At 40.1% G+C, this 13,693-nt stretch overlaps 1 protein-coding gene across 1 annotated transcript in view; it reads left to right on the forward strand.

Annotated features, from left to right (window-relative positions):
- Positions 1 to 6,450: 6,450 nt before the first annotated feature.
- Positions 6,451 to 13,693, forward strand: part of LOC124880110 (solute carrier family 12 member 3-like) — a 32,669-nt gene continuing 25,426 nt past the window's right edge. Inside the window, exons 1-6 of the mRNA XM_047385040.1 lie at positions 6,451 to 6,510; positions 7,101 to 7,282; positions 8,975 to 9,131; positions 11,250 to 11,384; positions 11,538 to 11,613; positions 12,081 to 12,176. Coding sequence (XP_047240996.1) covers positions 7,119 to 7,282; positions 8,975 to 9,131; positions 11,250 to 11,384; positions 11,538 to 11,613; positions 12,081 to 12,176 — 628 coding nt within the window. The 5' untranslated portion in view covers positions 6,451 to 6,510; positions 7,101 to 7,118. The remainder of the gene's footprint in view (positions 6,511 to 7,100; positions 7,283 to 8,974; positions 9,132 to 11,249; positions 11,385 to 11,537; positions 11,614 to 12,080; positions 12,177 to 13,693) is intronic.

Genomic DNA, 13,693 nt, shown 5'->3' on the forward strand with positions numbered 1-13,693 from the left:
AGACAGAAATGAAAAGGGAAAAAAAAGAAGCACAAAAGAGAGAAACGTGGGGCAAAAAGTTAAAGGGGAGAGAAGAACAAAAGAATAGAGGAAAGAAAGAAGGATGAAGATAATACAAGATAACACCCTGCTTGCTTCAGCATCTGCAGAAATGTTCATATTACCAGCCTTTTTACCAAAAAGTGTACGGTACTTATGAATGCAAGATGTATTTAGTGGTAAATGTGGCTCAATATAGAATATTTGTGTATCTGTTAACACCTGAATCTAAACACTTGTGGGTCTAAGTATGAGCGCGCATGTGTATACAAGGTTTCTCCATAAAAATATGCACTACTGAGTGTGAGGAGTCACAGACTTGCCCCACTGGACCTGGGACAGATACGGAGGAGATCCGAGCCACAGACATTTAAAGGCCCCCCAGAGCACAGGAACCCCATGAGAACCATCGCCGGGACTACTTCAACCCCTCCAGAGAAGAGCAGGGGAGAGTCCCAGGGGAACCACCCAGCAGCCACTGTGCAGAAGCCCCAGGGAGCTATAGCGACTAGCCCAGAGGCCCTGCCGGCAGCCATCTACGCCCGAGCAGATCCAGCCATGGACCCAGAAACCCGCGACCCCGGGACATATCACTCCCCAAGCAGAGGCCCGAGAGAGCCCAGGGGTCCTGGCCCTGGCAAGCAGCCAACGGGAGTGAGCCAGCACACACCCAGCCCTGGATACCGAGAACCACAAGTACACCGGCGTGCAGAGACGCCGACCACCAGCAAGTAGTGTGGCGGGGAGGGAATAGGCCCCACATTTGACTGATCCAGGAGAGGGAGCAGCCCAATAACCAACATGACACAAAAAACAAGCACACACAGTCACAATCACACATTCCAACCCTCATGCGTACACATAAAAACACTCACACCCACGCACCCAACATAAAGGCAAACAACAATGGACGTCGTACACTCACTCACACTCTCTATACATACTCCATACTCCCATGTCCAGGTGCCAATACCCCATAGGGACAACCAGCCCCCGGACCCAGCAGGTGGTCCCCTTCCCTCCGGGGTTAAAGACAGGCAGACTGCCCCAGCACCTGAACCTGGTCCAGCCAGCCCGGACTCATGTCTGAACCTGAGTGACCCCTGCCCGGACCCTGACTCCCCCGCCCTGACCCCAGTCCCCAACGACCCCCAACCTCGTCTAGAGAGGGAACCATGTACAAAAGAGGGGTCAGAAACAGGGACCATGCCCCGAGAACCCCAAAAAAACACATCCCACAACAACACTGAGGCCACCAACAAAAAAACCCCGACCCAAAATGGCAGGCCCCCCCAAATGCAAGCTCCGGGCCAGCATAGGCACATGCATCCCCCATAGACAAACAAACCGAAACCCCCAAGGCCAGCCAGGCAGTCAAGCACACCCAGCGATGTACCATACCACCCACCACCGTGCCCAAGGAAAAGACGCCAGCCCAGCAAGCAGAAGGGTGACACAGAAAGTCAAGTCTAGTCAAGTTTATTTATATAGCGCTCCTCAGCAGCAAGGTACTCAACGCGCTATACATGAGGAAAGACATTACAACGATACAGAAAATCAAACACAGAAAAACAAATCAAATGTCCTTAATAATCCTTGGGAGTGTACTGGTAAGAGCTGGTTCTAATCCAATTTTTCTAACAGAGCTAATAAGATCATTAAGTCTTCTGTGGTAAGGAATTCATCCTGTGCTAGAAGAAAGGTCCAAACTTTCAAATACTACTAATGATTGGCTTTCACTGGTATGTAATAGTTGTAACACAATCCTTCTAAGAAATCAAAAAATCTATGGTTATTGGTGTAAAAACAGCTTTAGTCCGAATTTTGAAACACTAATAATATTTGGCTTTTGCTGGTTCCTTCTGAGAAATCTGAAAATCTATGAAAAGTAATGAAATCACACATTTAGGTAAAGTAAGATAGGAAGGAAAATAAAATCATATTTCAGACTATTGTGAGAACAATACAGTCTGAAGTAGCAAAAAAAAACCTCAGCAGGGGTAAGCAACACACACATAAGTAAAGCTTTAGCAAGTGTACGGTGGAATCTTGAGGGTGCGAATATATAAGTCTGAGTGTGTTTGCAAGAATTAGACTGTCAATGCTGATAGAAGCGCCATTGTCCTTGAGAAGAGAAATGGAAGTTTTATCAATCGGCCGCATAGTCCTATCAGTACATAGCTGGTAGGGGGGTGCTGGGGAAGAGCATAATGTTTGTATAACATCCAGGAGATATTTTGTCATTGGCCAGTTAGCAGAAGTTGCCAAGGCCACATTGGGGCGCCAAATTTAGAAAAACAATAAATGTTGTGGATCAGACAGTTGTGAATTTCCAGCTACCTTAAGAGTTTCACTGGTATGTCTCAATTGCGAATCCAAATAGCCAAATTTCTGGTACTTTCCACAGATCTCGAGTATACAACTTCTCCAAGATTATATCCTTTTGTCAGGATGTGTGCTTTGTGTGTCTGTTGTTGCTTTTATTGTGCTCAGTCCCTAGATGGCGTGGAATCTGGAGGAGAGGTGACAGGTGTTCGCTATTCCCCTGATTATTCTGCAGAGGACTATTTAAGGAGGAGGCTGCCAGCAACTCACTGCCAGAGTGTTGCCCTTAGTGGTACTACTCAGCCACGTTACCTTTGCATTTGACCTTGCCTTGTACACCAAGTAACTTTGTCTTTGTATCCTGCAGGTTTCCTGAACCTGATTTTGCCTTGCATTGAATCCTGCCTGGATAAACTGTCTTCTGGAAGGAAGCAATCCAGTTCCATGAACAAAGACTCAAGTCTCTCATGACTTTGTTGGATTACGCCGGCTGGCAGCCTCCTGATTCCTGCGTACCTTGGACCTACATCTGTGAACCCTGTCCACCCTCCTCCTTCCATCGCACCTCGTGGATTACAAACTCTCCTGGCTTACCATATCCACCAACTTCAGTCTCACCGGCAAACAACCACTTGGTTTCTCCACTCAACTTCTGGCGGATCCTCTACCATTCTTTGTAAGATAGATTTATTATTTTCATGAGTTCAGCCCCAGAGTTATCCCTGCTTACCTTCTAGTTTATTTCTACAGTTTGCATCCTGGTTCCAGTTTCCTGCATTATTCACCCAGCTGTAAATAAACACTTTCCCGAATAATACCATCTCCTGAATTGCTTTCTGCATGTGGGTCAACACCTTTAACCTCTTAGTCCAACCACTGCCAAGCTACGATTGTGTTCAAGAATCGTGTCCAGCTTGCGATTCTGTTCTTTTAACATTTCAGTCTAATTGTTGATCGCTCTACAGTCTCCATCCAACATCGCAGGCAGCTTTGGAATGCTGTGAACAGCCACCCACATTTTGTGAATCACTCGATAAGCCAGGTAACCACCAACTCCAAAAAGCAGAAATCCTGTTATCAAAAGTCCAAATATGTACATATCTTCCACGTCCTCGACATTGTAGTCAGGCACACAATCTTCCGCTGCTGCCAATAATCCATTGTGTTTCCAGAGAAGAACAACCGGTCTGGACAGGAGGTTTCTCCTTCACCCTGTCTTCCTGTTGAAAAAATTTTATCAATTAGGATGAGAGACCAGCTGACCAAATCCATAATTTACAAGTTTGGAGGATATGCAAAACACAGACAAAAAGCAGATCAGAGATCAGCAGGGAGGGAGGGAGAGAAAACGCGTGTGTCTTCCACCGAGAGCAAGAGAAAGGCCACAGCACGCACAGCAAAGAGGGTGCACTCCCCACTGAGACACAGAATCACCAACATCCATGCCAGCCAAGCAAAAAACGACAGAGCCGAGCCAAGCCAAGCCGTGGTTCCCCCCATGCCAATGCCACAGCAACACCACACATCCTTCCATACATTGGTAGGGGCACAGTGAAGACCACCAACCCAAAGCACACAACACCCGCCAGTAACCACCCAGCAGACAAGCAAACCCCATCTCAATATAAGGCCGAGAAACCCGATGCAACTGCCGAGCCCAGCTACGCCCGCCCTGCAGCACCCACACATGGAGGCCAGAGCCACCAGAGCACGCTATACAGCGGAGGACAGAATGCAACAATGAGTACCCAAAGCAAGAGCCGTGCACAAAGCCCACACCGTGCAAATACACCCCCACCAGCCCTCCAAAACCAAAGCCTGCGAAAGTGCCCCCTCTGTGAGAAGAAGACCCACAGCATCCAGGTCCAAGAATATTTTATTTATGTTATACACAACCTTCCAACTTTATTACAATTGGGGTTGTATTAACAGTGTGTCATTACACAAAAGACCGTTGTTATGCCAAACACTATCCATGTTCCAAAGTCAAGAATGGAGTAAACGTTTGGACTCAGTTGTGTAACAGCTTAGAAGATTGTATGTTCCTGGAATTTCCAGGTCTTGTGCTTGCTTGAGAATCATTATGGTGGACTCACAGTCAGCTGATTTGCTGAATCAGCCAATTAGATGGATTTATACAGCATATGTCTGCTTAACTTTTTTGCTTCTACCATTCCGAGTATAATAATGTATATTACTTTCACCACAGCAGTGGTTTATAAACTCTCTACAGAGTAAAAAAGAAGAAGGAAACCATGTTGTATCCATGTTGTCCCTGAGAGGTAAATTATCAACACTGCTGAAACAGAACATCTGTTTGTTTTTCTTTTCCCTCTCATGATCTGACTGTTGTGTTTTTTATGTTCTGTTTGGCACCACCCCCTGACTGATGTTATTATTCGTCCTGCCAGCTGTCACAGGCAAGGCAGACCTCTCCAAAAATCTGGGCTGCACAGCAATATCTGCAGAGATCCTTAGCAGACCCTATTGCACAGTTGAATGATTTCACACAGCCATTGCAGTCTAGCAAACACTAGAGCAGAATAGAATGTATGAAAAAACTTAACAAATCTGTGCAGAAACAAATGTCTGCAAAACTTAAATGAGGCAAAGAGGTAAAGCAGAGTGGGCCTCAATTCATTAACAAAGATGTAAGAGACTAATGAAGTCTAACAGAAAATTACATTCTCAAGATGATTCTATTGACATTTATGGAAACGTTCTTTTCCCAATGAAAGTATTCACATTTTTACAGCAGAACTTCACCTTTTAAAATACATGACAACAACATATTTTCTTTGGAATATAAAGGGTTTATATTTCATTTTGGATCAGCAAAGACGTACCTGATTTTATTCTTCCAGCAGCGTGGGTGCAATGAATGGCTTCAGCTAGAGCACAAACTCTTTGTGTAAGTAAGTTATTCGAGGCTTTAGAGCAGTTTTAATTATAGCAGGGCTATGGAGAACACACTGCAAAAAATCTCAGTGTTGAGTTATTGTATTGTTTTTATTTGTTTTAGCTAATTTGGCATTTTTAACAAAACTTCTTTGGTAGAGGACTTCTGCTGTGCCACAAATTTGAACATTGGCTGTAATATAAAGCTTAGCAACTGTAGCAGTATGATTTAGCTTCATTGTGTTTCCTGTAGCACCTGTTTGTGCAAATTGTTTAAATGTTAACAAACATTAGCTACTTTTGAATAGATGTCAATCAGTGCTGCTTGTCATCTTTGGAAAGGCACTTGAGTGAAGATTCTGAAGTAAATTCTTACTTGGACTACAATGGAATAGCTAAGAGTAGGGGCTATTTTTACTATGGTCAGTGACAAAGCAGAGGAGGATCTTCCTGTTTCTTATTGTTGTAGAAAACACTAGAATCCCATGTATTGTCAACATTTCTAAAACAAAGTTGAGTTACAGTTTCACTCTTTACATGTACTCCTTTATATGTTAGTTTCATAAAATCTGAATTTTCAAAAATAAAAGAAAAAAACAATATCTATTGGTGAAATAGGAAACAAAATCTAATTTCACTGTATAACTCTGTCCTTGCAGCATTTATAAGCTGTAATGCAGCTCACATTAATTAAAAATTTTAGATCACAACAAATTTGTGGAAAAACTATTAAGCATTCTATTGATTTCACAGTTCATATTAATATGAGCAAATCATATTAATCTTCCAAAACTGCCACGGCTACTCAATACCCGCGTATTGTTTTGTTTACTCCAGCAACTTTGCTGTTACCAAACCAGTGGCACATGCTTCCATTGTTGTGTGTCTAAGACTCACATTTCCAGACACCATCTTCCAGAAAATTAGAAAGCATTTGTATATATAGGCGTTATAGATTTGTGTCTGTGTGTCTGCGCACTTGTGTGCATGTGTGTGTGTGTTTTGGGGGGTTATAGAGATAGAATGTTAGTGTTTGCGTGTGTGTGTGTGTGTGTGTGCGTGTGTGCATGCATGCATGCATGCGTGTGTGTGTGTGTCTCTGAGGGCGAGGAAAGTACATGAAGTAAATGGGAGGGGATGTAACCTGCCTCACAGAAGGTATAAATTACAAGGGTTGTGCGTTGCATTAATAAAAGGCACATATTTCATCTCTGGACAGCACCACCTTCATCAGTTAAGAAAGCACTTGTGAGTATATTATTTATTTTTTCTTCCAACTTTATATTTTTTCTTAGACTGACTAAATGTTTTCCAAAGTCAACAGTGGGAACATAGATTCACACAATCTTTACTGCTCATTTGGGAGATATTTTAACTCACCGGTTACATATTATCTTTAACTCGTAGAAATGTGTCATGGACAATTGTATTTGCATGTAAGAATATATTATATTATGATTACCAGTTATAATGCAATACTGTTCAATAACGTCATGTTGTTAGACGGGTTCACATCAATAAAATATTTCATTAAGCACATAAAACCGGAATTTATTGTTTGCTGTTTATTTTGTTGGATTATAAAATGTTCATGGTTCAACATAATGAACAAAATTTACACTGTTCCTTTAAGGATAGTGTTAACAGTAGTACTAAATGATTGTGTCAACAGTAAATTGAGACTTTCACATTCATAAGATTTAATGTTTTTTCACTCTTATGTCATTCATCAATTATGGTTTTGGCCCTAAAGCATAACATGCAGGAAAAAAGTGCCTATATTAATTTAGTATATACTAGTGAAATAATTATTATTGTCTCTCTGTGTAACTCCACAGGACCCAAAGGGCGTCCTGATGGGACAGTTTGCATCTAAAAGTAATGCCCGAGGTGTGCACTTTTCCACCAATGAGGAGGGACCTCCCAGGTACTCTTCACATCATTTTCAAGGCAACACTGTACATCGAAGTAATGGCCTTCAAATTCCTCCAACCATCGTCGTCTCCGATGAGGAATCCAGGTTGGTACTTTCATTTAGATAAATGTTTCACCTTTCAAATAGACAATTTTTGGTGAAGTCACAGCAGCTATTGACAAGAAGTGCATGGAAAGGATGTTTAGTCAGCTTTCTCTCCGTGTTGTTGTGTTTGACTAAACATCTTTTCCTAATCCAATCCTAAACCAAAAGATCTTTTCCTAATCCAATCTTAAAGCAAAAGTACACCATGCACTTTTGCTTTAAGATTGGATTAGGAAAAAAGTTTAGTCAGCTTTCTCTCCGTGTTGTTGTGTTTGACTTCCAACAAACCTTTCAGGAATGAATAAACAATAAAACTCATTTTCACAGGTGCTTGTAGGCATATAAATCATGCCTCTGTCATTACGTTTAAATTAAGAAGGTCTACATCTAAATCTAACATGAGGCCAAAAACCTTTATTCTAACTTTAATACAACTTATTGCAGCTGCAAAGAAATATTGGGACACACTGTATAAAAATAAGTTATAATTTCAGATTGGACTTTTCCTGTTAAGGTCAGGTAGGATTACCAAAATTATTTGTTTTGGCTAAATGCCGTAGTAATGTGTGAGAGATTTTTTAGAGAGTGTTTTCATTACTTTGCTCAAAGTCAGAGGTTTATATTGCCTACCAATCCCACAGCAAAAACAAAAAGTCGTGAGAAAATGCTAGCAGAGGCTGGTAAGACATGAGTAACATGGGATGAAAGGCCACTAGAGAAACAATCCAGACTAGCCTGTTTGCAAATCCAATAAAGAATGGAGACAAATCTTATATTTAACTAAAACTGAAATGGCCAAAATTACCAGGTACATTTATATGACAGAGGAAGAAGCTTGCAAGTCTGAGATCACTACCCAAGCTGTGAAGTACTAGGGAGTCACCATTATGTGTGCGGGTGTTCTGGTACAGGAGGGACTTGTGCACTTCACAAAATAGAGAACATCATAAGGAAAATATATGAAATTAACAAGGAAGTTAAAACTTTGGCTCAAATGGGCCTTCCAAATGGACAGTGACTCATCCTGGCAAGTAAGTTACAGTGTGGTTTGGTGACAAAAAAGTCAGTGTTTTGGAATGCCTATCACAATGCCCCGATCTCAATCCAATAGAAAATTTGTGGGCAGAGCTTTGAAAGTGGTTTTAAGTAAGGTACCCTACAAAGCTGACCCAGTTATACCTGCTGTGTCAGGAGGAATGGACGAAAAGTCAATCAGAAGCCCTGGAAGGATACCCAAAATTTTTGACCAAATTATAGAGTTTAAAAGGCAAGCCTTTAAGGAAAAGCCATTTGAACTTTTACATTCTAAAGTCAAAGAAATGTAAATTTTTTTCTCATTATTTTGGCATTTAGCAAATAGAAAAGAAATGTTAACCCTAACTGATCCTTAACAGGAATTTAGTATGTAAAACTCAGGTTTCAAATGTACACTACAGGCAGGATGTTTCCTGTTGGAGACATCCTTTATTGAGTCTTATCTAAATCAAGATCCCATGCTTTCAGTGACAAAACACTAACCAGAAAACCAAGTACTCAGATAATCATTAATACTTATTGGCAATTTACATTTTCTAATTCACCTAGGTTGTTAAAGTGACAAAGTTGTGCAGTCTGTGCTATTTATAGTTCTTTACTTTTCCATCCAGTTTATTTTTTGATATGACATTGTTACATCATACTAATATTTTACAGTACATCAGAGCATCGTGGTTCGAGGGCAGAGCTGCGCCGGTCCTCCGTCTATAGCACCATGGACCAGATACCCCACCTGGAGCATTATGCCAATTCTTTGCCACGTCAGATAATGAAGACCAGGCCTTCTTTTGAAACCCTCCGCAAGACATTTGAGGCAAGTTTCTGTTCTTTTTTTATTTAATGTATTTTTCCACTAAACTGATTTAAATAAAAATGTGTTTATAAAATGAATGATTTTTTTCATAAAAATCAGATATGACTACAAACACTGTAGAAGCATGTTGTGGTCAACCGTATGTATGCTGATAGATGTTTGATAACTGATCATTTATTTTTCAGAATCAGGGTATAGTTTGAAAAAAAAAAAAAAGCTTTTCTAGGCACACTTTGCCACTATCTAGATTAGATTTATTAGATTATGGGTTGATGGTGGCTCAGGTGGTAGGGGTTCGTCTTGTAACGAGTGGCTTGCCGGTTCTGCCTGCTGATGGTGGTCAGAAGGCCCCGAGGCACAGATGTATGGCAGCCCCTCTACCCTCAGTCTGACCCAGAGCAGCCGTAGCTACAATGTAGCCTACCACTGTCACAGTGTGTGAATGTATGTATGAAATAAATGGTAATGGCCTGTAGTTGTATAGCACTGGATCAAGTCCCCAGAGACCCCAAAGCACTTCACACTACATTCAGTCATTCATCCATTCATACACATTTTCACACACTGACAGTGGTGAGCTACATTGTAGCCACAGCTGCCCTAGATGAATTAGATGACTGAATGCAGTGTAAAGTCGTCCTCAGGATTTATACTTATAAGCTATACAAGTGCAGGCCATTTTAACATTTACCAGATGTATTATTATTGTTACACTATCACTGTTCATCTGATACTGTATCATACACAATCAGGTCATTAGGTCAGGCAGGTTGGCACATATTTTTTGTCATGTCGAAGAAGTTCCGTTGTATTAGCATTCCAATGTAAAGATGCCGTGTCTCTATGAAACATGTACACCACTGCTGACATTAAGCTACCCACACATCACACCAAAAATCCACTCATTACGTTATCTCAATCTACACCATGCCTACACTCAGAGAGACATATTTTTAGCTAATAAACTTTAATTCAACTAAAAAACAATTTGATCACTTGGGACACTCTTAGCCTGTGAATAAATAGTAACATTTTCAGCCCAAATGATCGGTGAACATCGAGTATGGAAAACAGAGAAAAACAAGACAATAATATCACATCAAAAGTAGCTCCATCTCTCATGCTGCAATATCGGTGCTACTATGCTTTGTCCCAATACACACACACACTACATGTATGGAGTTGTGGGTGGGCTAGTAGGTGACATCATAAATGAGACATATTTCATATATGTGACAAACTTGATATTTCACCAAATGCACTTCATTCCCTTATGTGCAAAAGTTTTAGGCAGGTGTGAAAAAATGCTGTAAACAAAGAATGCTTTCAGAAATACAAATGATTGTTTATTTTTATCAGTTTACAAAATGCTAAGTGAGCGAACCCAAACATACAGCCAAAGTCATTAAGAACTACTGTATGTTTAGCATAAAGAAACACAAGACTTACTGGAAGTGATGGTATGGGCCCCACAGAGCCCTGATCTCAACATCATGGAGTGTGTCTGGGGTTACATGAAGAGACAGAAGGATGTGACAAAGCCTACATCCACAGAAGATCTGTGGTTAGTTCTCCAAGATGTTTGAAAAAACCTACCAGCCGAGTTCTTTCAAAAACTGTGTGCAAGTGTACCTAGAAGAATTGATGTTGTTTTGAAGGCAAAGGGTGGTCACCCAAATATTGATTTGATTTTGATTTATTTTTTGTTCATTCACTGCATTTTGTTGACTGATGAAAATAAATGATTAACCCTTCCATTCTTTGTTTACAGCAATTTATTTACACCTTCCAGAACTTAGTACTGTATGTGAAAAGATAAGAAACGGCGTGACATTTGTATTAGAACTCACATGAATATTATCTTTTTTCTTTGCCTCTTCTTAATGGTAAAATGCATCCATTGTGCTCAGTGATTGAAGAGGGCTACTGATGAAATCTAGCCTTTATAGATATGTTTATAATTATTAAATGTTTAGCAATCCACACTGTCCTATTTAAACAAATACATGGCATTTAAACATACTGTTCATTAAACAATATTTTGTTTCATCACTGAATTTCAACACTCTGAAGCTATCAAATGTTTTAATTTCACCGGTACCAACTGTTGCATTCAAGGTTGAGAAGAATGAAATGGATAGTGCATCCACCTCTGACTCAGGGAGCCTGCCAGCACCAGAAATGGGAAATGAAGAGTCTCAAGGTCTTCCGGAGAAACCTCCAGTTAGATTTGGCTGGATAATCGGGGTCATGGTAAGATTTTGTATCTTTACTGTATGTGGGTAAAAAATCAAACATCATGCAACAGTCATACAGATATAATTTAGTTGGTAACCAAATTAGAAGCACTCTCACCTTGTCAGTATCAAACATCACACAGCTGCTTCCATTGATCTTTGGTTTCAGGTTCGTTGCATGCTGAATATTTGGGGGGTCATCTTGTTCCTCCGTCTGTCATGGATCACCTCTCAGGCAGGCATTGGTGAGTCTGCCCTTTCTGCATTTTTTTAATACAGTCCGGTCCCTGGAGCTCAGTTTTCTTGACATTCTAGCACGTCCTGCACTGCATATCTTCCCTCTTATCTCAGGAATATGTTGATCTTAAATCTGGAAATCTTTATAAAATCATTAATTTTTCCATTTTAAAAGGGTGAGAACAAAATCCAGGACAGAAAGTCCCCTATACACCTTGATAAAATGGTAATGTGCACAAACGCATCTTTCAATTAAACAATTGTTAAATTTAACAAAATAAAAAAATGTTGAGTCAGGGCATTTTTGAAAACTGTGAAACAGTCCTTTATGGAATATTTTGGATAGCCGATTTGAAACTTGGAATGGAAAGGAAAACAAAGGATAAAAAAATAACAACAAAGCAATTATTGATTTGCTAAGCTAATATATTTTTTGACTTGTTCATGACTAATATCTTTATTTCTCTCATGAAAGTGTTGACTTGTATAATAATCATCATGTCTGTGTCGGTGACCACGGTGACTGCGCTGTCAATCTCTGCTATTGCCACCAATGGGAGGGTGGTCTCAGGTGAGTACATGTGTAAAGTCAGAAATGTAAATCTTAATTTGTACTATTGCAAATTAAACATGATGCCTGCTATGATAATTATGTAGCTCAGAGGGACATCAGTAAAAATGGGTACATCACCAGGGCATTAGAACATTTTAACAATTTTAACAATTTAAACATTGTCCTTACTTTAAGGGTGTCATGATGGCAGACAAAAAAGCTTGGGGATTGTCTTGGAATTATCCTTATTCAGGATTGGTATTTATTGTTAATTAGCCTGTTGGTGTTAAATCATGCAAAGTCATGACCTGCAATAAGTTGTTGAGATGTGATGAACTTGATATATAAAACCCTACAACACACATTTATTTCATCTCATAATTGTTTACCTTTTTGAAGATGACATGATAAATGGATAGGCATTCATGCTAAGAAGTGTTTGTGACAGGAAAGTATAGTTTGGGACTAAGAAATCAATTCTGCAAGAGTAGTTCCAGTCATCAAATCATAGGATGTATTGTCTCTATGGATTTCTGTGACTAAATATTTAACACCACACTAAACCCAGTCACAACTCCATCCACCTCGAAGTCACCACTTCGGTGGCATTTCTTAGGGTGCAATTGTTAGTGAAAGGAGTTAAAACATCTTCCCTTGCTTATTTCTTATTTGTAATAAATTTTCCATTGATGCACATAGTTCTTTTAACCTTTCCTACTCAGTCAAGTCCATTATTGTCTGTTGTTCACCTAAAACAAGTCAAGAAGAGGACTGTTTTCCACATTAGCATCAGTTAATCTGTGATCAACCTAATTGATTTATAATGAGAGCTATGGGCATGTTGTTAGCAGGATTACTTAAACTTGAGTTTACTTAGCTGCTCCTCTCTAACCTGATTTGACCTTCATGAAACCAGTTAAGCCCAGCTCTACTTTCGAGGCCTGGCCATGATCAGTGATAGGTATTATTTAATCAACTCAGAGGTAAGGAAAGACACAGAGTCGGTTTTACTTGCAAGGGTAGCTGTGCACTACAGACTACGAAGTATTAGCCCCCTCTCTCTTTATTTATACATGCTTGGTCACACACAGTTCAAACATCATTCAGAGTGGGGGTGTGTGTGTGTGTGGGGTCAGAAAGGTTAGGGTTCATGTGTCTTGATTTTAGAGAAAGGAGTGAGGATTGGTGCCAGTCCCTAGATGTTGCTGGTAATAGCATAACTCACCCTTCTCTCTTATCTCTTTGTCTATGACATGTGGGGGAAGAAAGCACTTAGAGCAGACACAAGTGATAAACAATATAAAAAGTCGTAAAACCCTAACAATCAGCCATCTGCATTTTATTCTGGATTGATCTGTTTTGCCTTAGTAAAATGATTCCTATGTAAATGTTTAAACCATATATTGTAAAACAGGTAAATATAAAGATCTTGGGATCCAGACAACAGCATTACAGAAAAGCAGAAATAGAGAGAGGATTAGAGCATCTCAGGTCTGTTTGTAATTCTCATTTGGATAAACTTGTGGACTGCTGGG

This window comes from Girardinichthys multiradiatus, chromosome 14 (assembly GCF_021462225.1).
Source record: "Girardinichthys multiradiatus isolate DD_20200921_A chromosome 14, DD_fGirMul_XY1, whole genome shotgun sequence".
Classification (NCBI taxonomy): domain Eukaryota; kingdom Metazoa; phylum Chordata; class Actinopteri; order Cyprinodontiformes; family Goodeidae; genus Girardinichthys; species Girardinichthys multiradiatus.